The sequence below is a fragment of the Uranotaenia lowii genome, chromosome 2 (genome assembly GCF_029784155.1).
Source record: "Uranotaenia lowii strain MFRU-FL chromosome 2, ASM2978415v1, whole genome shotgun sequence".
Lineage (NCBI taxonomy): Eukaryota > Metazoa > Arthropoda > Insecta > Diptera > Culicidae > Uranotaenia > Uranotaenia lowii.
This window is the reverse complement of record NC_073692.1, coordinates 316727385-316753241: the sequence shown is the minus strand read 5'-3', so window position 1 is coordinate 316753241 and position 25857 is coordinate 316727385. Positions and strand designations below refer to the sequence as shown.

Below are 25857 nucleotides of genomic sequence, written 5' to 3'. Positions count from 1 at the left end.
TATAACTTTGTCACTTTTTTCAGACTGGTCACTCAAATGTTACTTTTTTTTAAATTGGGTCACTTAAGTAACATTTTTCAATAATGACTTTACAACTGAGCTAATTTTAAAAAAAAATGTAATTATTTAAAACTTTGTTTTATGTCACTCGTTTCAAGACACGTAGTAAGTATTTATCAGGTTTAACACTATTTTTTTCCATTTCGATTGTGGAAAATTCGCACGCTCAAAATTGGATAAATTACTCAGATCCAGTAAGGAACTGGATTGCTTTGCCTTAATATATGGCTAAAACTTGATCATTTTCTGGTAGGAAAAATTGAATTTAAACAAAAATGTATATATTCTTCCGTAAACCTAGTGTTAATAATTGCTAAATATGAAGCACACCTGCGCAACGTCGATGCTGTAAACTTCGTAAAGCAACAAGCATTATGATAACTAATAAAGTCTGTTTCACATAGAATCTGGTCGGATGAAATAGATCATTTCTCTGCAAGGAAATAACGTACAACAAAAGTAAAAATGTCATTTTGTAGGGGTTTTATTGCACTTTAAGCAAAAAAATACATAAAAATCATTCAGCTTTTCGGATGAATTTTCGAACTTTTTTTGTGATACCACCCATCATTTTCTGCACAGTACTGCTGGTAACCTCATTCGCCATCTTGTTCCACCACTTTTCCATTTGAGCGGGTTTTTTCATGGTTCTGTCACATTTCTTCAGTTTGCCCTTAACTATTGCCCAATATTTCTCGATGGTACGAAAATGCGAACAGTTTGGTGGATTGATACATTTTTCAACAAAATCGATCTTGTTCTCCTTATACCACTTAACGACATCCCGGCTGTAGTGGCAGCTTGCCAGGTCCGGCCAGAACTTCACCGGACCTTTGTGGAACCGAATGAATGGCAACACTCTCTTCTGGAGACATTCTTCTTTGTAAACATTTCTATTAATTGTGTCCCCAGTGATGAAAATCTTAGTCTTCTTCCTACAACTACAGATTCCTTGCCAAATCATCAACCTACGAGCAAATTTATCTGCAAAAACAAACTTGAATCTACCCGCAACATTCCCTTTACGCTTTACGGGTAAAATTTGTTACTGGGTATTTGTCCAAAATCCATTTTGACGTAAGTTTCGTCGTCCATCAAAATGCATCCGTTGTACTTGGTCAACATTTTCTCGTACAACTTCCTTGCCCTGGTATTGGCAACCAGGTTTTGTTTTCAGCGTCCTGTTGGGGTGTTTGCTTGCATGATACGACCGCAAGCCTTCTCGCAAACAAATTCGCCGAGCTGTACTGTGGTTCGTCTTGAACTTTTTCGCCAAATCACGCAAGGAGATTCCAGGATTATTGTAAACTGATCTAATTACCTTTGCTCGCAGCTTCCGGCCATATGTTCCACTTTTACGCCTGGTTTGTTTTGCTCGATCCACCGTAAGGGTCTCCCGGTAACGTTGCAGCACCGAATTTACAGTCGATTATGGATATTTCAGGAATATCGCGATCTTTACCCCTGACCACGTCGGTTTCTCTACGTGAGTGTGCAGAATTTTCTCTCACCTTTCGCGTTCCATCGTCGATAACTTTTGACTGACTGCTTCAATCTTGATGAAATTTTCACCACTAAGTAAACAAACCATCCGGATCAAAACACTGTCAATAGATTCGCGATGAGACCACTAGGGGCGCTGCAGTAAATGAAAAGATGCGACCAGATTCTATGTGAAACAGACTTTACTCACCACACTCAAGTGCTAAAAGCTTCGAAAAATATGTATATGTTATAGGTGCTGTATCGGAAAATTGCAAAAAGTATTAGAACTTTTAAAAACGGCATGGCAGGTCACATTTACCTTGCTGATAAAGTTTATGGTTGAATTGAATGTGAGGAAAGCTTGTGAAAAGTGACTCCATCGAATCGCAAAAATCTAGTTATTTCTGCAGAGTGTGCATATTTATAGATATTATCCTTTAAAAGACATTTTTGTATCAGTTGATGATTTCAAAACCTATTTCAGTTATATCTCCACCTTCTTGCAGGTTGGCTCATGAATTTTCTACAGTATTCTGAAGAGTTCTGAAATGTTTCCAACAAAAAAAAATCCAAGCGCTTTTGTCAAAGTTTACGAGGCATTCTTAAACTTAATAAAACCTTTTAATTTTTTTTAATGATTTTTCAAAATTCTACTTGATGTTTCTTTATTAGAAACAAATGTGCCTTGAGTTAGTTTTGAATTAACAAATCATATTCTACGTGAAAGTTTATCCTTTTGGAATTTCTGCGCTTTTTTGTGTGATTACCTTGAATCTTTCGTTAATGTTTCACTAAGCTTCTGAAAGTCTTTTGTCAATATTCGGTCAACATACTGTAAAGCTATTTTCAATCTTGTGTCAATGTGTTGTGACTTTTTTATGAGGATCTTCCAAATGTGTAGTGACTTTTTTATAAGGATCATCTTCCAATTGTGGCCGTTTTCATTTATCAGTCAATTTTTTTCAATATTGTACCAAGCTTAATCTCGAGTCTATTCTTTAAAATTTCCGTCAAACATGTGCTAGTTTCTAATTTCAGTGCATTTGTAGAATTTTCAATTCAATTGATACTTATACTGTATTAGTGGTTTTGAAAAAATCTTATTTGGGTGTGTAGGGTAAACTTGGACAATTTGTAGGTTTGTTTTTTCTAAGAAAATGGATAAACTCGAAGTTTGCATCCATTTTTTTTCGTCTAAAAGCAGCGTTGGGCATTAGATGATTAATGAACACAAGGCAACAAAATTCATATTTTTTCGAGGTGCAGAGCTCTTAAGAGCTAATTTTGAATAATTCTGGAATGCTTCAAATATTCATGTAGTTTTACTATCAGCTCGATCAGCTGTTTTCGAGATAACTTTTGATAACAGACAAAAATTCAATTGCTTAATAATGTGTGCACTATTTGGCAAAACTGTAGAACATTAAAAATATTTTAAAAATAAGGTTTTAACTCAATAAACAACTTTACCGAAGACAGTGAGTGATTTTGACATCTGAGAAAAAAGTTATTGAAGTACTCTTTTTGTTAATTTTCCCCAAACCAGCAAAAAAACGGTAATTTTGACGAATTTTTGAAGAACATTTCAAAAAAATTGTATCTTAGATATTTTAAAATCCGTAAGTCAAATCGTTTGGCGGTTTCGCCAAGTAATCTTATATACCAAAATAACGTTTATAACCTTATTTATTCAAATTTCCAAAAATGGATAAATTTATTTATTTTAACCGTTGTTATCTGAAACAAAAATATATGGAGAAGTAGGCGTTGATCGTTTTGGAACAAACGCGTTTTTTTTGCGCTCTTCAAAATTTTCTAGAAAATTAATCTAATTCAGGTGGAAAAAGGTGGACAAAATTAGGAAAATTTACCAGCTAATCACGGGAACTGATGCGCATTTGATGCAACTGTTTTAAGATGTGTTTGTTGTGCTCGGGTAGGTGTGTACTGAACTGCGAATACGAATTTATTTCCGTTGCTGACAGTGACAGGTTTTGATTTAATTAGAATATTTAGTGAAGAAATATAAAAATCTTTGGAAAAACAGTTAGTTGTTAAGTGTGATAATTATGATCCCGGGCAATGTGATCATCATTCGTACAGAGAAAACGTCTTTAATAGTGGAGAACGAAGTTTCTCAAATGAGTGAAGGGTTAAGTGAATTTTTGGAAGGCGTTGAGGGCAGGAATATAAAAGCACTTCACTTTGACTGAATTTTGCTTTTCGGGTTATGCAGAGATGAAGGCTGAGGAAGAAATGACGCCCTGGCAAAGTATTAAAGTAGTGCTCGATGGGGTCCCGAAAATGTGTGCTCTAATTTTCTTAAATGATTCCTGGAGAAAGATTTCAAAGATCAATGTTGTTCTCGTGGCTTGAAGCTGACCCGACAGAAATATTCAGGTTTTATTTGGAAAATGCTACTTGTGGAATCTGTTTTCTATGCCTGCTTTGTTGCTTTTTTATGATGTAGATTGCAAATGCACTTTAAAGTAGCATTTTAGCACATTTTAGTGTATTATATTGGATGGATTCTTGGTCCTTGGCATTAGAAATTTGCAGTAAGGTTTGACGCACATCGTTGCGTCGTGGGCCGCTTAAAAACTCCTGAAATCTGTAGTGGTATAATGATAAGTATCCTTTAACTTTAGAGGTGTTGAGGTAAGTACAATGGGAATTTTGAATGGTGATAAGGTAAGATGTAAAACATGATTAAAAATGTGTTAAAATTCTTTGATTATAAATAGCTTAACTCTATTATTGGGGATAAGAGGGGGGAATGGACAGGACATTGAACGATCGGAAGACTGATATACAATGGATTGTGGGTTCAAGCCAGCCGGAGTATCTCGGCAAATTTGGAATTCTGATGAGGATACTTAGGTACCTTTTCAGTATTCTTTATTTGTTTCAAACAGTTTGAAGGGAGTAAGATGAGTCAAACCTGTCCCAAGCCAGTGGTAACGGACCCCTTGGTTGTAATGCAATTATTGTTGATGAGTTAAGCATGAACAATATTTGAATGTGCGATCGAGACTTCCCGTACCGCCTCGGGTCGAGAGACCTATCAGCCACTGGTGGGTCAAACATACATACATACATACATACGTTGTTATCTGAAACAAAAATATTTCAATCAGAGCTGAATCCTTGATTGAAGTATAAAATTGATTCAAAATCAGCTATTTTTGGTAAATTATGAAAAAATAAAAAAATATTTTGATACATGTTTTGTCAATGTGCGATGTGTGTTTTCAAAGCATTCTGGTCACCCGATTTTATGCTGCCTTGACCGGTGATAAACGTCGTTATGCTCAAACGTCCATAAGTTACAGTCAATGTAGATCGAAGCGTTTGCCAAGCGTGTTTCTCTGTCGAGAGCTTTTATGCTGCGTATGTTACCGCTGGGTATTATATTATAGCAGCATAAACTTCCCATGTATTGGTCGATCGTTTATCGCTTCAACTGTGCTGGGAACTCTCTCACTCTCTCACGATGTTGTTGTTGCTGGCTGATGGGTATTTCGAGGGGGAGGGACTCTGTCTGAAGTGGAAAAGCGGGAAATTCTCTTACCGCGTGTGCTGTTGCTTGCTAGTGTGAGTAGGTACCTACCCATATCGACTGTGCCAGCCAGAATGCACATGGATATCGGATCCGAAGAGCTGTTTATGTTGAATAGCGCGGACTGTTTTTTTCTTGTTGTTGTTGTTTTCTTCTGAGAAGCATGTGTTCGATGATGGTGTGCGCCCTTTAGCTAGCTGGCGCTCTCCAACACAAGACGACATCGCGCGCGTTACAGTTTCTGGCCGTCTTCTCGTAACACACTGTATAGTCGTCGCTGTCATCGTCGTCGTCGTCGTCGTCATCAAGGTGACCTTCCTGGACAAATTTTCCATCGAAATTCACTTTCCCACACACGTACCTTGGCTCGGTGAATTCTCGCTCAGCTCTAGAGGGTTGCAGCAAGTTGTTTTCGATACCGATCCATCCACTCGTTGCTGCCGCCGGGTCTTCTATCGAGAAGTATTTACCCAGTTTAGTTACTCCTAGTCGATATCTGGTATCGGACGTGTTTCGTGCATCAGTCGCGATAAGTAAGAAGTTACCCTACCCCAGAAAAAAAAATTGTATTCCGTTTTCTTCTGGTTTTGTTTCTGTGAGTGCAATCGTAGGTAATCAATAAAATTCGTCTCCCAACTACTGCGTGACAGGATCTGAGCTCGGGTTTGTTACGGTTCAGGAAAGGTTAAACCTGTGCGGCCACTATCAAAATATAAATATTTTCTTTGTCCAAGCAAATTAGAGTTCTCTCTCCTCCTCAAGTGTGGCTGGCTGGCTGTACGACGTACTTGTATACGCCGTTTATCATCAATCGGATCGCGATCGTGTGTTCAATAAGTATAATATATGTGTAGAGTATAACAACAGAGTATAGTTTATAGAGCTGTTTAGGTTCAGTCGGAGGCAAAAAAGGTAGAATTATAGTGGAATCAACGAAACGGTCTCACAATCTGTGAAACGAATCGACTGAACTGAACGCAACCAACGGTGTGTTTTGTGTGGCAGCCCACCATAGACGGGGAGTTGCTTGTCTGTAGTCTGTATACATCAGGAAATAGCATTTCGCAAAAAAGCTTGTTTAGTGCTGAGCTAAACCTTGCGGCAACTAGAAGGCGCTCCTCTAGAGTGTGATACCTGTGAAATCGAGTCGAGTCGGTGAAGTGCGTGTGTGCCATCAATCTATCTATCCAGGAATCACCCTTAACTTTGTGCCTCCGGCAAAGTGCTCACCCAGAAAGGTGTTTAATCCCATCAAGAAATCGGATAAAACGGATACCAACCGGAGGAACAGATAACCCGAACCATCCCAGGAGCAGCAGCAAACCCCTAGGAAAGCAAAATGGATTTGGTTAAACCCTTCATGAACCTGCAGGTGGATCGAGTCAGCAAAGAAGTGAGTACCAGTTCTACCTCGAAAAACCCCTTGGGTTATCCCTCAGGAATCCCAGAATAACTAATTAAAGAGGAAATCCCCACTTGAGCTATAAAAAAATCATTCGACAACCAGTTCAGTTGCCACCAGTCGCCTCAGACGCCACTGACCTTGGTAGCTATTTTTGAAGGACGACTTGCAAAGGTGGTTTTCGACTTTTGGAGAAATACCCACCCGCAGATTGAATCAGTCGTGTACCCATTCATAGTGCTGATGCAACAGAGCTCAATTCCTTCCAATCGACTTAAACCCAACTTGAAGTGGTTTTCTTAATTCGCATAAAGCTCAAAATCAAATTGCATCCATTTCATATTACCCGAGTTATATTTTATGGGATTGTTTTGAACAAAATTTCCTCGCTTTCTTACGACATGACAACCGAGGGGCTCGTCAACAGTTGCGCAGTTTCTGTGTCTCCAGGACATATTTTTACCGTGTCGGTGACTGATGTTCAATTTCTCGGCTTGGTTCTACACAACACAAGCAGGCTACGGTTGAAATTTTAAAACAAAATAGACGAGCGAAGAAAAACTGACGGGAAATGACAAACCAACCCAGAAGGGATTGCGTCATACACAAATTTTTCCCGACCCACAAAACTGTGTCGGTTGATTTGTTGTTCCCCAGCAAACGAAACCGGCAATGAATTCATACAGCTTTCCTTCGTTTAGGAAAGGAAAACGTTATTAGAATTGTGGTGGACATATGATGGAAAATCAATGGATCCCCAAAAGCAATGTCTCGACACAGACGACCCCTACACTGACTCGGTGCTCGACCCAAAGTCAGTTTTTACTGTATAGTCTTGTAAATAGATCGCTTATATCGTCAGTTAGTTTTTTTCGGGTTTTCTCCTATTTTCCTTAATGAAAAAAAAAATACTTTGCTGGTGTATGTGCACAAAAGTTCTTGAAGCAAATATGTGTCTATGTGGCGCTGCATGGCTTTTCACTTTCCATTTTTGGCGTGGGAGTGCTTTCCCGATAGCTGCGCTGCCGATATGGAGAAATGAAGACAGCATTACGACATTAAAGATTGTTGTTATGAAATCATTTTATGGTAAATACATAGGCTGCAAATGAACAATGTAAATTGATCATTGAAGGATATCGTTTGGAAAATTAATTTATAAGTCAATTGGAAAAATAAATTGTTGAAAGAAGATTGGAAAGATTCGTAAAAAAATGTCAAAATTTTGAGAGACACATCTTTCAGCAATACACACTAATTTCATAAGATGCTACTTATGGCCTAGATATATATTTTTTTTAAATATTCTGGGTGGCCTTTAAGACCTACGAGGGGCGACCAACTGATCAGTTCAAGTTCTCAAAAGCTACTTTTGACTAAACGTGCATCGAAGTTGCTGGGTAGCTAGATCTTTCCTTTTTTTTCCGAATTATTTGTAATTTTTAGAAAATCAAAATTCAAATGACTCATTAAAGCATCATTGCATTGCAATCTCAACCCTCTGATCCTCGGCATTTTATGTCTGATTCTGAACATGTTTTAAAGTTTTGAAAATCAATCAATTAGGATTAGGGACTTAACGGGTTTGTATCGACAAATATATAAGTAATGCTCGTGTTAAACTTGATTTTTTAACACCTAAAATGGATACAATTGTGTAAATATCTTAATCAATTATTACATTAATTACAGAAGAGATGGAAAAAAGTTTTGAGGTGCAACTTGAACCGATTTTAAAGTTGAGAATATTTTTGAAACTTTTTTTAACTTGATTATTCCGATGATTCTCTCAGATTGGGAGAGTAGAAATAAAATCAGTTTATCAACACTAACTAACTTGTATCCGTGGTCCGAAAAGCCGGTTTAAACCAACATTCCGACCAAAGCAACCGCACCCGTTGTCCATTATACCAATTCCAACTCAAATTTTTATAGATCGGTATAGGGATTGATCCAAAACTGATGAGATTTGGATCCAATTTGACGCAGTTCTAAACCGTTTGACAGTTAATTGAACACGAGTGGGGTTGCAATTTTTTCACTGTATTGGATCTATTTTCGTTGGTCCAATTCTTGTATGAATTAGACCCAAGAATAGACCACGGATACAGGTGCTCTTATAACCCAAAATCCCGGTGATTTGCAACAACAACAAAAATAGAACAAACTGATGGGAAGCTGTTTGAAATAGTTATGTTTTCTTTTCGAAGCCAATCAGCAACATTAAAAAAAAATTAGACTTCCAAGCATTGTTTTTTGTTAATTTTGATGTAGCTAGTTTTTTTTTAAATCTAACTTTATTGGATTTTTTATTATTTTGTGACTCAAATCAATAGTGTTTAACATGATTGTTCAAGAAATTTATTTTAAAAAAATCAGTACCGTCAAACGGGGCATCACGCAAGAGCCGGGTTAGATGCAACATTTGTATACCACAGCACTGATATAATTTTGAATTTTAGACACAATAGAGCTATATTTTAATGAATACAAAATAATGATGACATTATTTTTCACATTTAAAACTAGTATTTTTAAGTTTTTCATTTTCATTCAAAATTTTAAAAAATCCTTCAATAAATGTACAAATTTTAACATTTTTCGATGCCGTAAAAACTTTACCCATTATGGCTTGGCTTAATGATATCACTTACAAACTTTTTACTAGTTTAATGATCCTATACCAACACTGCTGGTATAAAAATATTTTTCGAACAATAACTATTTTTTTTTAAATAAATACTTTTTATAATTCAGTTAGTTTTTGAATAATTTAACGAATCGCAGTGTACTAATCTTAATATAGGGAGAATTAAACATGATAAATCTTACTCGCACTTAGTTAAAATTGATCAATAATTTACCAAAAGGTCACATGTCAAATTTCAGTATGATCTGGCCATGGGGAGGGGTCGCTTGAGACCCAAACGTGAATGGGATTTTAAGGTATTATGCTCGGAAGGAGCAAACAATTCTGGTTTTTCTTTGATAACTTGTTTTATCAGTTAACTGTTTGCTTTTAATGAATATTTTTCTTAAAGCCTTAACTAAAACAAATATATCATCTCAAGGCTGCAATACAATTGGACTCAAGACAAAAAAGTTATTGCAGTTCAAAGATTGTATTTTGGCCGCAAATTGTCATCTAAAACGCAATGGGTAAAATTTACTCACTACAAGTTAGACGAAAGTTTGCGGCAAAAATACAATATTCGAACCGCAATAAATTTTTAGTTTTAAGTTTAATATTGTTGGAGTCTTAGAGTGGAATATTTTTATAGTTAAGGCTTTTAGAAAATTATTCATTAAAAGCATTCAGTCAATTAAGAAAAAAGTTATCATTGAAAAAACAGTATTTTTTGTTTTTTTTTTCCGAGCAAAATACCTCTGAATCTCATTTACGCTTGAGACTCAAGCACCTCTTCGCCATGGTCAGATCTTTCTGAAATTTGGCAGGTAACCTTCTGGTAAGCTAATGATCAATTTTTACTTGGAGTGAGTGAGATTTATCAACTTGAATTCTTCGTATATTAAGATTGTTCGTTAAATTATTCAAAAATGCAAATATTACTGTTTTAGTAAAATAACCATAACCTCAATTTTCAACCGATTTTGATAAGATACCACTTGAAATCTTTGTTTTTAATTTAAATTTACGGTACATAGAAAATCAGAGATTTAAAATTTTACCATTGAGTATAAAATTGTCGATTAAACAAAATTTTCTCTAAAAATGTATTTCTATTATCATTTTCGATATCAAAACTTCTCTACTATCAACAATCCTGTTGATCATACACAGAAGTGATGTTCAGATGATCGATAGCTAATTTATTCACCCTCAATATACAGAAAAGATATTTCTAATTAGTGTTATGTAGTCCGAGATATTTAAATATAAGTTCAAGTACTTTATTATTTTTCCATAATTTTATATTTGGAACATAACTCAAAAACTGTTCTACTGAGATTTATTTGAATTTCAGTTTTAGATTTAGCGCCCGATTTTACATTAAAAATTTAGTCAATGAAGTTCACGATTTTTTCAAATTTTGTAAACTAGCGTAATTGATGAAATTTCCAGTGATACTACCTAGTATGTAATGTTTACGTGTGCAAAATTTTGTGGCAATCCGACAAGTGTTTTTTTGAGATTGCGTCTACAATGTTCAATGACCAAATATTTGACTCGCGCGAAAAACTACGTCAAAAACAGTTTTTGAAGAAAAATTATAATGAACTTATTAAAGGTGTTTTTTTTTTCAACTTCCAACATAAAGCTAGCGTAAAGTTAAAAAGATCTATGAGGATTTCTGCAACGCAGATGTTCTGTCCAGTCTTAAAATAAACTGATTAAGCACTTATCCTTTACTTAAGCAGTCCATTTTAATGCTCAGATAGATTTAACGAGGTGCCTTGGTTTTTGTTAACTTATTGTTTCGAAAAATAATGTTTTCTTTTCGTTCCTCGCATTTTATCAGTGTTTGCGAACCTAACTAATTCTTTTGAATAGATGTTGCGTATCAAAAACTTTCGCTTCGTGAAATGCATTGTACAGTATGAGAACACCTTCTTCAGGTACAGAAAGAGATTTATCAAAATGCTCAGTTCCGTTTTTTTTTTCAGGAAACGTGAATTTATTTGTTTTATTGTTAATCTGTAGTTGTTCATTACTTATGCTTCTAAAATTTACCTACGTCAATTGATTTGAGATTTTTAGAAGAATATTATTAAAAAAAACCTTATCTTAAACAAAAGAAAAATAAAAAAAAAAAATTTTGTTTCGAGGTTATTAGAGTTTCTGATTTTATAAAAGTACATTGCAAAGTATTTTTAACTAAATCACTTATTTATGTATCCGATCGATGGGCTCGGTTAAAGTATGAAAAACCCTTAAATTTTGTTTTTACAGAGCTAATGCAATGATTCAACGATCATGTAATAATCAAAAAGAAAACTCAATCCATTAGAATAAAATTTAAAAACTATTTGAAAAATGTTTATTCAAGAATGAAGTTGAGTAATATGGGAAGATAAACATACAAAATTAAAGATGTTTAAGATTCTTCTATTTGGAAAATTTATTAAATTGTTTAGTTTAATAAACCAATGTGAACCAAAGAAATTTGTTACATTTTTCTAGAAAGTTTAGGGTCTTGATAGTAAATAATAGATGCTTAGGAAAAAAGTTTTCAAAACTAAGATCTTTACAATTGCCAAAAGTGTATTCCTTTTCCCCCATCCACACCAAAATTATTCTGCTAGGATGGAGAGGAAACCTTGGTTCGAAGGCATGAATTTATTATGTGACATCCCTTTCTCGTATTTTTCATTCTATCTATTGATTATTAGGACGTGGCTGGCGCCGTTATTTATGTATAAAGAAAGAGATCATTTTTGGACATTGGGAATGTGATGTCAATCTCAGACACCATTCTTTTGACCTTTGAACGAAATTGATGGTCTCGGTCAATCACGAAGTAGCAACCATTGCCAATGTGGAATTTGTTTTACTGAGTCACTCCTGCGGTTATGGAATCCGAAATACAGTGAGCGAAAGAAGAATAGAACCACTATGTGCTTTGCTTGCTAAAATATGAATAATTGAAAAAAAATTCAACTATAATTTGTAAATCGTTCAACGTATTAATCAAGCATAATTTCACTTTTTTTGAATGCTGCAATTGGCGCTGAGGACCAACAATATGAGAAAGGGTGCGAAATAAGAACAGTACCACCTATGTTTTTCAACAAACATCAAGATTATTTCTTAAAATTTACTGTGTTAAAGTAATAATAATGCTTCTACGACCTATTTGAATAGATAACTATATTTTAAGGAATTTTCTAGTATTCCAAAGGTTTTAAAGGGATTTCAAGAGATTTTCCTCTAGCACGAAGGAATTTGACATTTTTGTAAATTGTAGAAGAAAATTTTGGCGATTTTAAATCATTCATATTTTAACAAGCAAAACACATTGTGGTACTATTCTCATTTCGCTCACTGTATTGAAGTGATGATGTGGAATAAATTATGAACTTAAGGTGGATATGAGTAGTCAATCAAGTTAAGCTTAGCTAAGCTAGAATCCTGTCCAAGGTTATTTTAAATCCATACAATTTATAAAATTAGGACACCCAACTTGCTCTCATTGACCCTAAAATTGTATAAATCTTATAACGTAGATTTTCCCGTTTTTAACAAGTTGAAAAGTTTTAAATATTGCTTTCTCAACATTCCCAGTAAAGCAGTTTCTCACAAAACTAAAAATGATACACTGCCGTCAAGTTTTTAAAAAACGAACACAAACACACACAGGATCTCAATGAAACTTGATGTTTCCTTGAAAAGATTCCTTTTTCTTAACTTTAAGCGTACATCTTTCGAGGATATAAAGGCTAGCATCTTACAAATGCTAAAACCACCAACCCACAGAAAGTGTTACTATGTGTGCCGTGACCGGGATTCGATCTCATGCCTGCTGGCTTTGAAGATTTGAAGGCTATCCTCCACGCCACGGGCTGCGGCTTAAAAAAGTTTTGTTAAATAAAATCACATTCGAGTGGTTTGAAGAAAACTAGTAAAAAAAAGCAATCAAGCAATCAATTCAAAATAATACATAATGGCCATAATGGGCATAATGGCCATAATGGGCATAATGGCCACCTTAAGGAGGACGATTATTTAACCAAAGAAAACAGCTTTAATATGTGAGTTACATCATTGTTTCGTGTCCAGACACTAAAAAGTCTATTTTCTAACTGGCTTAAACTTGAAAAAGTATATTAAAAACGTTGAAAAATGCATTTACAAATTTCTTGCCGAACACTGTAGGGGCATAATGAGAACCCCCCTGGGGCAGTATAAACACAATTAATCAGGGCATGCCGTATAATCCAGCAGGGAATTGAACTCGATGAAGTCAACTGAATTATAGAGCTACAGTTTGACTTGTTTTATCTGACGATTTAGCCTATTGGTAAGGTGTCAGAGAGATAATCAGAGGACTCAAGGTCGATTCCTGGTCGATGGGATTTGTTTTCACTCAACATTTATGATCGATGCATTTTGAACTAAACGGTGAGTCGAAGATCCGTCAAACAAAGCAATAACAATATAATGTATGTCTGTTTGTAGAATACAAACAATTCATACACACTCATACATAATGTTTCTGGTGCTTTGTTTGGCGGATGATGCTACTAGCCGAATAATACAACAATAAAAATAATCGATCATGAATAGGAAATGAAAAAAAATCGCCTCGATCAGGAATTGAACTCCAGTCTTCTGATTACCTCTCCAACACCTTACCAATAGGCTAAATCGTCAGATTCAACTAGTCAGTTGATTTTATCGAGTTGAATTCGCTGCTAGATTCTACGACAACAAATACTCATCATGCCCCGATCAATGGTGCTCTGTTCGCCCCGAGTCAACAAGTTATAGTAAAAAGCCTATAAAAGTTAATTGATTGTAGTGAAAAATCAAAAGTTTAATTATGGTGAAAATCGAGGAACAATGTGTACATCATTATAGATCAAGATAATTTAACAACCATAAGAACCTATTTCCCGGTGCTCAAAAATTATAATATTTTAGTCACTTTCGAGAACCTAGTTGGTTTTTTTTTAAATATTTCTGTAAAGATGATCAGCAGATTTGTTTTTGCTGAAAATTTAATACTATGGGAACTAAAAAACTGTTCCTCGTGAAAATTTATTTGAGAAAATACGTATTTCCTTAGAAAAGAGGAGCGCCCAGTTCGGCCCGGGTGCTCGTAATGCTCTCATCTCCCCATCAACACACAAATAAGTTGTCGGTTTATAGAATGTTATGTTCAGGTAACAAAACACCGTATTGTTCTACCCTGAGTAAATACCAAACACATTGATAGCTACATACATTTTATCACTTTTCTGATGGTTTTTTAAACGTACCCCTTGTTTCGGCTGTGTTCTGTTTTTTCTTCAAAATGTTCCGCTTTATTCAAAACATCTGACAAGTCTAGTGACAGTGAAGCAAATTTGATGTTTTCAGAAATTCATAAATTTAAATATCTCTTTTACAACTCAATATTGAAATATTGCTAATGTGATTTGTTTGAATTCAATCAAAAGCATGCATTTTTCTCAAAAGTATTTCCTTTTACGGACATCTTGATCCCCGAGACATTCCTATTTTGGCACATAACGCGTAATAACACTTCAAATGTCTGCTGCTGGTGCAGCAGTCAATGAATGAAAATTGTTTGCCGATTTGTTTTCACTCCAAACGGAACGAGTTGAGCCATTTAGAGTAGGTGAGTAGGGAAGATGGATGTCACTGTTAGTTCAGTCAGTCGATACCTACTCATAACACGCTCTCGACTGTTTACGGCTCTCATGATGCTCTCTATAAATAAACCAAGTCACTTTCCTGTTCCACCCACGTGTTATTTTATTACCCTGCGTTTGGTCTTGCTAGAGGATTCCTATCGTGACGGTAAAGAAAAAGCGCTTCCATATAGAAATTGAAAAAAAAAATTGGTCCTCCAACAAATAGCCTGATTCGGACCAATCGAGTAACCAGTTAGAAAACTGGTCCGCATTTTTTTTGGCAAAGGTCAATTTCTATTCGAAGGAAACTTGTCCAAGGATTAGATCGAGGTGGAAAGAACAACTTTTTCTTACCCCTCCGAAACAACCAATCTCTTATTCAAGGACGCCCACCTTGAGACGACACCGCCAATAATGGCGGCTAATCTAATATCTTGGAAACGTTACCGATATGCGAATAAAAGTATTTCCTCCCTCCCTTCGAGTGAGAACGTGTGGTCGGTGTCTGTATAGTGAATGAATACAAATCGATATAAATACGAGAGGTGCAAACTGGATTTGCTGCCTATCGAGCCCCCTTTTCTTATTTATGGGTAAAGACAGAACGACAACAACCAACGATGGCAAATTTTCTTAAGTAGGAGGCAAAAAATGCAAAATATTATTCAAGCCAAACCAGAAATTGCGAATATTCAGGAAAAACTAGGTTTATTTTGTTGCCACGTTGTTTTGAATTGAATTTTTGAAAAGAAAAAAAAAAGGAATCACAAAGTGGTCACGAGAAAAATGATGGAATTGAATCGACGTTTCGGAATCGATTAAAATATGCTTAACGTGACAATATACACGTCGCAATTGGTTGGTAACGTTGGTGTATTTGCTAGTTTAAATGGCTGCAGTTGCGGTAGTGAAATAATGACTTAATTCAGCCCGGAACGTGCGTCAGAAATCGGCGGTTGGGTTTATCTAGCCTGCTTGATGATTAAAGGACAACCAGCTCGGTTGCCGGTATTTACTATTTACTCGCTGTTGATTTTGTACAATCTCCGAATCGATGGCAATTATACAGACTACGTATCTACACGCAGTTAGGAACTGAGTCTCAGCATCTGACAAGCTGTATCCCTCAGCACGGGTCAATGGGCAGTGCCTGCACAACACAAACAGAGGCGGTGCTTCGGGGATGCTGATACCCGTCATTAAGAGACAATAATCATGGTCTTTAGTACTGTGGTCATTAATTTTGTCCCACGAGAGAGACAATTTTAAGTATAACTTAATTTTTCAGCACGTATGAAGAACGCCGCTGTTTTCCCTTCTACCGGAAGAACTTTAACATTTATCTGATATCCATAACAAACATACATAGTTGCAAACGGATCGACGCAAAATTACTGTAGATAGTTAATCTTGGATCAACAGAGTATGCCATAGTCTTACAATTTACGATTGTTTAATTCTTGTTGTTGTTTCTAACGGTTTTCTATATAACCTTTTGAGAGAATACGCTTAATTTCCAAGGGGCTGAAAGAGAAGGAAATTTCCAAACTGACATTTCAGTACCGCACTGACGTTTTGCCATTGAATGCCATTGAAATCAAAGGGGAACTGACGTTCTGGTTCCAAAAAGTCGGTACGGTCTGTTTATATGTGATTTGACAGTTGCTTCAGTCCTTTGTTAATTTCAGGCATCAAATCGCTCTAACATTTGTAACCAGTTGGTAACAAATCGTTTGATTTTTGTTTTCATTTTTGTAGTATTGTATATTTAGCTCTAGAAAATTCATGTTCCTTGTCGAGTCTCACAACAAGATAGCACCACAGTAGGCTACATTTTACTGCTGGCTGCTGTCAATTCACAGAGGAGGAAAAGGAGGAAAGAAAAAGAGAACATGGAAGGCGAAAAGGAAGCTTGCTTCAGGAAAATTTGCTCTCTTCTGTACCAGGCGTCCGTGAGTGTAGTCAAGTTTCTGTATAGTGTTTGTGAACGTCCACGGAATTCACCCGAATACCGGATTGACCTCTTCACGGTTCGTCCCGCAGATCCCTTGTGGTCTCGCGCCTCAACGTAAAGGACCAGCAATAACGTTCTCGGGGTCTGAGGACCCCTAAACACCAAGGAGAACTTCCCTTCTCGATCTGTCCGGATACGGGGCACTCTCGTGGGCAGACCGATTAAAAGCCTATGAAGGAAGACGCCTGCAACGACCGAGTCCAGCAACGCCCGCTGGCGCCGACGGTTTCGGCACCCCGTTGATACGCCAATAAATCAACGGCTCTCCTACTTCCGGAACTGGATTTCCGGAGCCACGACGTCGCGACGCAGCAATCGCCAGCAGCACAACCACGGTTAGTGAGAATTTACACGCCACACAAGACACAGAACATTGTTTTATACACACAGACAACACGCCACATAAAAACATTAATAAAAGCAAACATAGTAACATGAAATTTCCGATTTCTGTATTTTACCCGTAAGTCCTTGGTTACCCAGTAGCCAGCCGGCCCTGAGGTTCCGTACTCTTAGAGTACCTTGCCTTGGCTGGTCTAGCCGCTGCTTTTCTATACGTAACACATTATGGTTTTTACAACGCTCTTGAAAGTGATGGTTGCTAAAACGGACATCATCCACAGCGCGATTTTAAATAATATTCCAGCTACGGATGATCGAAACAAGAAATTATTTAAAGTAAATCAAGAAGCCAACATCAAGTATACGATGGCCTAAAGGTGAACTGGCAATTCCAAACAAGCGAAGAGGCTTTGGCTTCTTACAAGCTCTTCACGATAGTTCTCTTTGGCGATACTCGCGGTAATGATCGAGTTGTGTCGTATTTGGTATAGAAACTTCCTGTCATAAGGTGTCCTGTCTCGTTATTTTAGTTGGTTCTTATTATCTTGGCACAAAAACTAAGGAAAAGGCACCCATATCCGTCGTATTCCTATGATCTGTCTACATTCATGAATGTATGGTTTTAGAGCCAAATATCACTTTCCATTATAATTGGCTAGGGCTTGTGATATAGCTCAGTTGGCAAGTCTGTTGTCTCCTGAGCCGATGTCCATGAGTTCGAGCCCAAGAGTAAATATCGAACTCAGTTATACCGGATAAGTTTTTCAATAACTATCCGCCAACTGTAACGTTGATAAAGTCGCGAATGCCATAAATATGGTAAAACGACTATTGTCGAAAAAAAAAATATAATTGGCTACTTCACATGATGAACTTACGCTACTGTAACTATTTTTTGCCTTAAATTGGTTTATTTTAAAATTATCTTTCGATATATTTGATATTGAAATCACGAAGTGAAATGAATTTTTGGTGCACTCCACTATAATGTTAGACGTTGTTGTTTTATCGCTTCCTGACAATGTTTTCGACTATCAAAAACATAAACTTTAACAGAAATAAGTTGAAATAAAATTAGAAAAATATTGCAAAAAGGTAAATTTTACCTTTTTTTCATTCACCCAGAAAAAAGGTTAAATTTATCTTTTTCGCATTCATCTAGCAAAATAGTTAATAATACTGTTGTCCCATTCTCTGATTTAAAAGGCATAGCTGGTTAGCTGGTTTGGTTGGTTTCTTCAATAAAGATAAAAAAAAACAAAATTCGTTCAAAAATTGATATTTATTGATGATAAATAGGGACTTTACCTTGAAAATCTCTATAATATAGACATTAAAAAAAGGGACTTTACCTAATAAATTATTTTGGAATGCATCACCGTGTTTATAAAATAATATTGTTGAGCCAAGTTACAAAATTGTTACCTTTTTTGAGTTGAGTTGTACCGTTTTGTTTAGCTCAATCCAGGTCAACTTCACCTCACTATGAGGTAAAATTTAACTTTATTGAATTCACCCTTTTTTCTCTTTGAATTATATCTCTTTTCCAGCTCAATTCAGGTAAACTTTACCTCGCTGTGAGGTGATTTTCACCTCGAAGAGGTAGAAGTTACCTTTTTGGCTTTTACGAGCGTTCACCTTGGTATTTTGGTAAATTTTACCTTTTTTTATTTTTTCCCGTGTAGGTCAGGTAAATAGAAACTCGCTGCATCATTTTTATTTTACTTTAAGACAGAAAAACGAGCACATTTTGAAAAAAGTTGTTATCGTTTATGATAAAAACTCGTGCCCGAACTAAACAAAATCCATTCATAAAATGTACAATGCACAACATTCTCAAAGACTTCAAAAAAGTTTAAAAAAGATCATTCTAATGAAACAAATTTTGATGCCAGACCAATTTGACATTTAAGCACTTTTTTATTTGTTTTTTTTTTTCGTTTTCCATTTCTGGTTCTAATTTATATAATTTTGTCAATTTGCAATTGAATCAAACCTATTTACAAGAATTTGCATTAAACCGATTCATTTTCACTAATTTTGCATTTCTAAGTAATTTTGTTTATTTTGATGTTATTGGAGATGAGAACTTGATGCTCTGAACGATAATTCCCAAAAGCCTATGTATAGCAATAAATAACATGTATGTCATCAGCATGTATGATTCAGCACCGCTATCAACACATGGTTTTGAATGAACAATGAAATGATAGCTTTTTTAGCTATGGTTGATGTTCAATCAAGAGGATTGTTTTTGAGATAATTACCAACTTGTGCAAATTATTTACTAACTGCACCGTACATGATTCTGTATAAATTGGCGTGCATACACAAACATCTTCAAATTTACACATTTTTAATGTTTCATTCTAATGATTTTGTTTCTTTAAATTTTATATTCAAAGATTTGATTATTTTTGGATTTATTATCTGACAACATTAAACGTTTTTCAAATACTCTTATCCTGAGAGCGAAACAGCAATTCTATGAATGAATGAAACATTTAACTTGTTGAACTTCATTCATTCAAACTACGATATCTCACATACGACCAAATACTTCCTAAGCAACAGAAAGTCCCATAAAATTGGTACAAAAACGCTTACTCAGCCCCATCATTGATATGAAGTACGTTCTATACAGCTCAAAATTTAAGTTCTTATTGATACTTTCAAGTTCCAGAACAAGTCTTAATGATCTTCTATTCAACATTCAGCGGCTTCTTAATTCAGCTTCCAAAAAAATTGCAAAATGAGCAAAAAACTCTCTTTATATCTTAACTGAACCGTTGGCTTCGGTTCACATCACCTTTTCTTGATTATTTACTGTGTTCTGTATCGGTGCCGCAATGATGCCACGCGGTGGATTCCAAACTCGACAAATTGCTCAATTGCTTCTTTCCTACATTTCCTACATACATTGCACCAGAATGGTCACTCAATTACTAAATTACTTATTGAAAAAAAAAAACTTGCCCGGCTTGGGGATCGAACCCCGACTTTCGTGGTGAGAATCGAACACGCTACCACAAGACCACGCCTAGATGCTATTTTAACTGAAACTAAAACTCGAAGTGGTGATTTGATTTTGAAAGCATATCAATGCACTTTTTGTGACTTATCAAATCCCGTTTTGAGCACTTGTGTGCCCTATATGTGACTTACCAAATCCCGTATTGAGCACTTTTGTGCCCTTTATGTGACTTAAGTCCCGTATAACGTACGTATAGATAAGTTTTGCAACGTTCAAATTCTTTAATGAGTACATATAGTTCACTAATGGGAATTGGGCAAAACAAGTCACATACTACATACATATTAATCACTTTTACAACTTTCAAGTTTATTAATGAGTACATAAAGTTCACTAAAGGGAATTGGGCAGTTGATTCTCTCTGTCAGCCAATATGTAACTTTCAATGCCTTCATTCAAGTAAATATGTAACTTTTGGTTGCTTGGGTTAGCTTTGCCGAAACGTCACTGAGAAATTCTTGAAAACTAAAACAAATATTTCTGCAGATTCTTTGGATAGGAAAATTTAAAATTCTGGACGGAAAACTTCTAGTTCTACAGAATAATCAGCTATGAATTCTACCTCGCTTTCATTCTGATTCCTCCTATAGAAGGAAGAATAATACTGGACACTTGTTTACTTTTTTTTTAATTCTCAATTAATGTTCATCGACATGTGTTTTGAAAAAAAGTCCGGAAAATCAAATTTTGGTTTAATTGCTTCATCACAAATTCAAATATGCTAACTTAAAAACGTGCAATGGGCTGATTTTTTTGCAAATTTTTCTTTTGCAAATTTTTTCTTTTCTTTAAATTTTTTTTTGTAGTTCAATTATTAGTATGGGAGAGTGGGGAATCATGGGCCACTTTTTTTCGATGTTCCATAACTTCTTTATTATAGAAGATAAAATGAAAATAAAAATGGTATTGTTTTCTACATTTTCAAGGTATCTTAAGGTATTTTTCTAAAAATTTTAAAAAGTTATTTTTCCCTAATTCTGACTGTTTTAAAAAAAGCAATATTTTTTGGATTTTGAAAAATGGTGGGGAAACTTGGGCCACTAAATCCAAATAGACCAAATAACATGCAAAGTTTATGAGATGACCCAAAACTGTGATTTCATAATTCATTTCGTTATTTTCAAGCAATTTCAAATGATGAAATAAAAAGAGAGCTGTGTATGATCGAATTGATTCAAAAACCTGGCTCGCGAACGTTTTGGCAAAATTCCTTATATAGGATGGACAAAATATTTTCCATAACTCTTCATTTACCTAACATAAGAAAACTTTACAGATAGGAAACACGTATTTTAAATTCAGAATGTGTATAAATACATGAAAATATAGGTGGTTAATTGCAATTTAATCAGAATTTGTGGTGTCCTAAAAAATCCTGATTTTTTCATCATGTTGTCATGATTTTTGACAAAACAACCTGGCATCCCTGCATGGCAAGACCATATTAAAAAAGATAGTTGACAACGCTAAACTAAACAGCTTATTTGTGAATTATTTAAACAGTATTCAACTACCAGAAAATGTTGATGAAGGCCTACAAGAAATAACATCAACTTACAATCGCTTTGTGAAAATTTCTTCTCGAACACTTAATAAAAGGGTAAAACTTAAAGGAAATTGCTGTCCGTGGATGACATTTGACCTCTGGACACTCATCAAAATAAAAGAGAATTATTTAAAACGATCGAAAAAGCATCCAAATGATATCAATTTAAAAGAGATGTTAATTCACATAAATAAAAAATTGAGTTAAAAAAAACAAGAATGTAAAAGGCTCTATTACGAGCGCTTATTAAATAATTCACCACATTCAAAGCTCTGGAGAAACATTAATACGCTCTTAGGTAAATCTAAAACGACTTCCTCAATTAACCTTTCAGATGAAAGAGGTGTTATAACCAATAGTACACAGATTTGTGAGAAATTTAACACTTTTCCACAATTGGAAAGAACCTGGCTGAAAAGATTCCAGTAAATACTGAAAATGATCATTTGTCCCAAATCGAACAGGTAGAAAATACAATATTCTTACGGCCCGCTAGTGTAAACGAGGTTCGACTTGTAATTTTTTCACTTAAAAATAAAAAGGGTCATGGACCAGGTGGTTTCCCTGTTAATGTCTTGAAAAATAACCACGAAACATTCTCGCACATACTTACACAATATTTTAATAAAATTTTGGAGTCAGGAGTTTTCCCGAACTGTCTAAAAATTGCGAAAGTTATTCCCTGTTTTTAAGGCTGGCGATTTGCTTGACGTCAATAACTATCGCCCTATCTCGACTTTAAGCGTTTTTAGTAAAGTGTTCGAGAAGCTTCTTGTTAATAGAATTGTAGACTTTCTAAATCAGAACAATATACTTTATAAACTGCAATATGGATTTAGATCAGGTTCGAGCACTCAAATTGCCATCTCAGAATTAGTTGACTCCATTATATGTAAAATAGAGTCAAAAAATATTGTTGGGGCATTATTTTTGGATCTCAAAAAAGCCTTCGATACTCTAAATCATGACATATTATTGTCCAAACTGTATAAATACGGGATAAGAGGAACAGCAAATAATATCCTTCGTAGCTACTTAGAAGGTCGCAAGCAGTTTGTGGCTATTGAAAACACAAGAAGCGAATTAAGAAATATTGATATCGGTGTACCACAAGGGAGTAATATCGGGCCATTACTTTTCCTTTTATATGTCAATGATTTATGTAACCTTCAACTTAAAGGCACAGCACGTTTATTTGCCGATGATACAGCAATTTTTTATTCTGAAACTTCACCTGATATTATAATTCAGCACATTGAAGACGACCTAAAACTGCTTTCAAAATATTTCAATTCAAACCTACTTTCACTAAATTATACTAAAACAAAATACATGTTGTTTCGTTCTTCGCATAAAAAGCTACTTCGTACTAATGACCCAGCTATGAATGGAAATACTATTGAGAGAGTTAGTTATTTCAAATACTCGGGAATTTACTTAGATGAAACTCTCTCATGGAATCGTCACATTGAACACTTGGAAAAAAAATTACTCCTCTTTGCGGTGTTCTTTGGAAACTGAGAAATTTTGTTCCACAACATGTTCTCTTTAAATTTTATTCTGCGTTTATTCACTCTCAATTGAACTACCTTATTATGATATGGGGAAGAGCCTCCTTGTCCCACTTACAGAAACTTCAAACGCTCCAGAATAGATGCTTGAAAAACATCTTAAAGCTCCCTTTGTTATTCCCTACCCTTCAGCTTTACTTTTTAAGAACGCATAACGTTCTTCCAATATCTGAACTCTGTGATTTGCAAACTGTTGTATATGTCTATGATAATCTACACTCAATTGAAAATATTCAAAACATCCATTTTACTACGGGATTGCGAACTCATAACACTCGCCAGTCAGATTTCTTGCAACGAAGCCGATCCACAACATCATTAGGGCAAAAAAGAATTTCATTTATTGGACCTACTAAATACAACACCTTACCAACGGATATTAAAAACATAACCAATCGTTCCATGTTCAAAGTGATACAGCTTTTGAAAGAAAAATTGAACCATTAAAACAGTCGATCATCAACCAGTCTTTGTTTTGTTTACCTTTTGTACTTTTGTAGCGTTAATATTTAATATTATTTTTCTTAAAAATCTTGTAGTTTGTATTTTATCATATAAAGTTATTGAACATAACATAATAAAATTAGCAATAAATAAATAGTATATTAGTAAATATCGAATAATGAATCTCTTCAAAGGAAATTGTTTTCCATTGAGATTTCATATTGTAGTCAATTTAGTTAAATAATACATTTCCTCGCACGACATTATAAATATTTGTGTTCTCAGCATGATTAAAATTTTCTCGCGTTTACTCTTATTATCATTTTGCTGCCAGACATGCTGAGAACAGTAGCGTCCATTACCAGGGGGCTCAATTGAGCCTTTTGGTGTGGGGGAGTGTGGTGGGCCGCTACAAAAATAAAATATTTTTACCATTTTTTACGACTAAGATCTTATAAAAACGTTTGCGGTTGTCCTGCGCGGTTGATCCGTGCGAAGTAAATTGATACCATTTGCAAGAACCCGAACGCCAAAGTTTTAATTAATTAATCCCTTAAAGGGGGGAAATAATTTGAGACAGCTTTGGTAGAATTGGTGTGGTTTTGTATTCGGGTTATTTTCGAGTTCAGAACTATATAACAAACACATTTTCCATCCATGTACCATGCAAGGTTTCCGAAATCACAGAAAAATCTATAATTTCACAGAATTTTGAGCCAAATTTCATCACATCTGTATCAAAGAACACAGAATTTTTGGAATATTCACAGATTTCACAGAATTTTTAAATTTTGGGCGTTTTTTCAAATTAATATTTTTTTAGGCAATTCAAATTTTGGATAATTATCTTTGAATTGGAGAAATATGATAAAATTGATAATGTTCATTGATTTTTTAAAAGTAAAATGTAAAAAAGACGCAATTTGACATGACTTTTGAATGAAATTAATGGAAAAAGCATCACACAAAAGCGTCACCAATTTTTTGGAAAAAATCATAGAAAATCAGATTTTTTTTCGTCAAAACACAGAATTTTTTCCGTTAGCCTTGGTACCATGCCGATCTAATTTAAGAAAAAAAAAATTAAAGGAATGATTAATGAAATACCAATGCCTACAAGTAAGATTTCTTGTATAATATGGCACTTACTGGTCATATCCGGTACATGAATATCGATTTTATAACTCAATTCTGAAAGTCTGTAAAATCAGAGCAAAGTGTGTGGCTGACCAATATCTGGACGAAGGGTCAAAAGTCTGTGTTTTACAGACTAATCTGGGCACCTGGCAAACACAACGGCCCTTATTCTGCGCCGCGCGTGACGTGATGATTGTCACCTCACCTCGGAGTCACCGTGACTTTTGTCACCTTATTCCCGGAGTCGATATGGGTAAAGTGACAGACGTTCATTCAACGTGAGTGACTGAATGAACACGTCTGTCAAAATGGTCGAATTTGTTCTGGTTTGTTTTGATTTTGATCGCATTTCGGATTTTGCGAATCAAATTTCAACAAAATAAGTAAAAATTCCGGGTTTGAAAAGGCCGCATTCGGATTGTACGGAAACAGCAAGCTGCTCGAAAAAAAAAAAACGGTCAAATTGTGTGGTCCAAATGGATATTTCATTATCCAAGGTTGAGTCCGGAACCTGCATCGAGTTGCATCGAATGTGGAAGTCGACGACTGTCGCCCGAACCGATCGGTATAAAAAGGAGCGGATTAAATGCCAAACTTCAAAACTTTCTCAAGTAAGTAAAGTTATTTTCGTCTTGTGCTGCAAGTTGCTGGAAATTCTGTTTGCGCGTAAATCGATGGATGGCCACCATAGGGCTGAAGTGTAGATATAAATCGGATCGAAAAACGGGCGTCTATAGAGAAAAAAAGGACCAGCTGCTTTGCGAGGAACTTTGGGGAATGGTCATCGACGTTTTAATATATGCAGAAAATGATGCCCTCATTCCGACGACAGGTTCCCTAGAAAAGCTATAGGTAAGTATAGAATGCAATTGATGTTAATTGTTTTAAATTTTAGTTTTAACCGATGAAATCACACATGTATCCACCAACTGGAAAAGCAACGA

The 25857-nt window shown here is 35.3% G+C and overlaps 1 protein-coding gene across 3 annotated transcripts in view; it reads left to right on the top strand.

The window, feature by feature from the left end:
• LOC129748889 (hexokinase type 2) overlaps positions 1–25857 on the top strand; it is a 127545-nt gene that overhangs the window by 12629 nt on the left and 89059 nt on the right. Inside the window, exon 1 of one of the 3 annotated variants that reach the window (XM_055743672.1) lies at positions 5386–6497. The exons of 1 other annotated variant lie outside the window; for it this stretch is intronic. In XM_055743672.1, the coding sequence (XP_055599647.1) occupies positions 6444–6497 (54 nt within the window). In that variant the 5' untranslated portion in view covers positions 5386–6443. Of the gene's footprint in view, positions 1–5385; positions 6498–25857 lie in introns of those variants that run through there. One more of the 3 variants, XM_055743671.1, reaches the window with a different exon arrangement.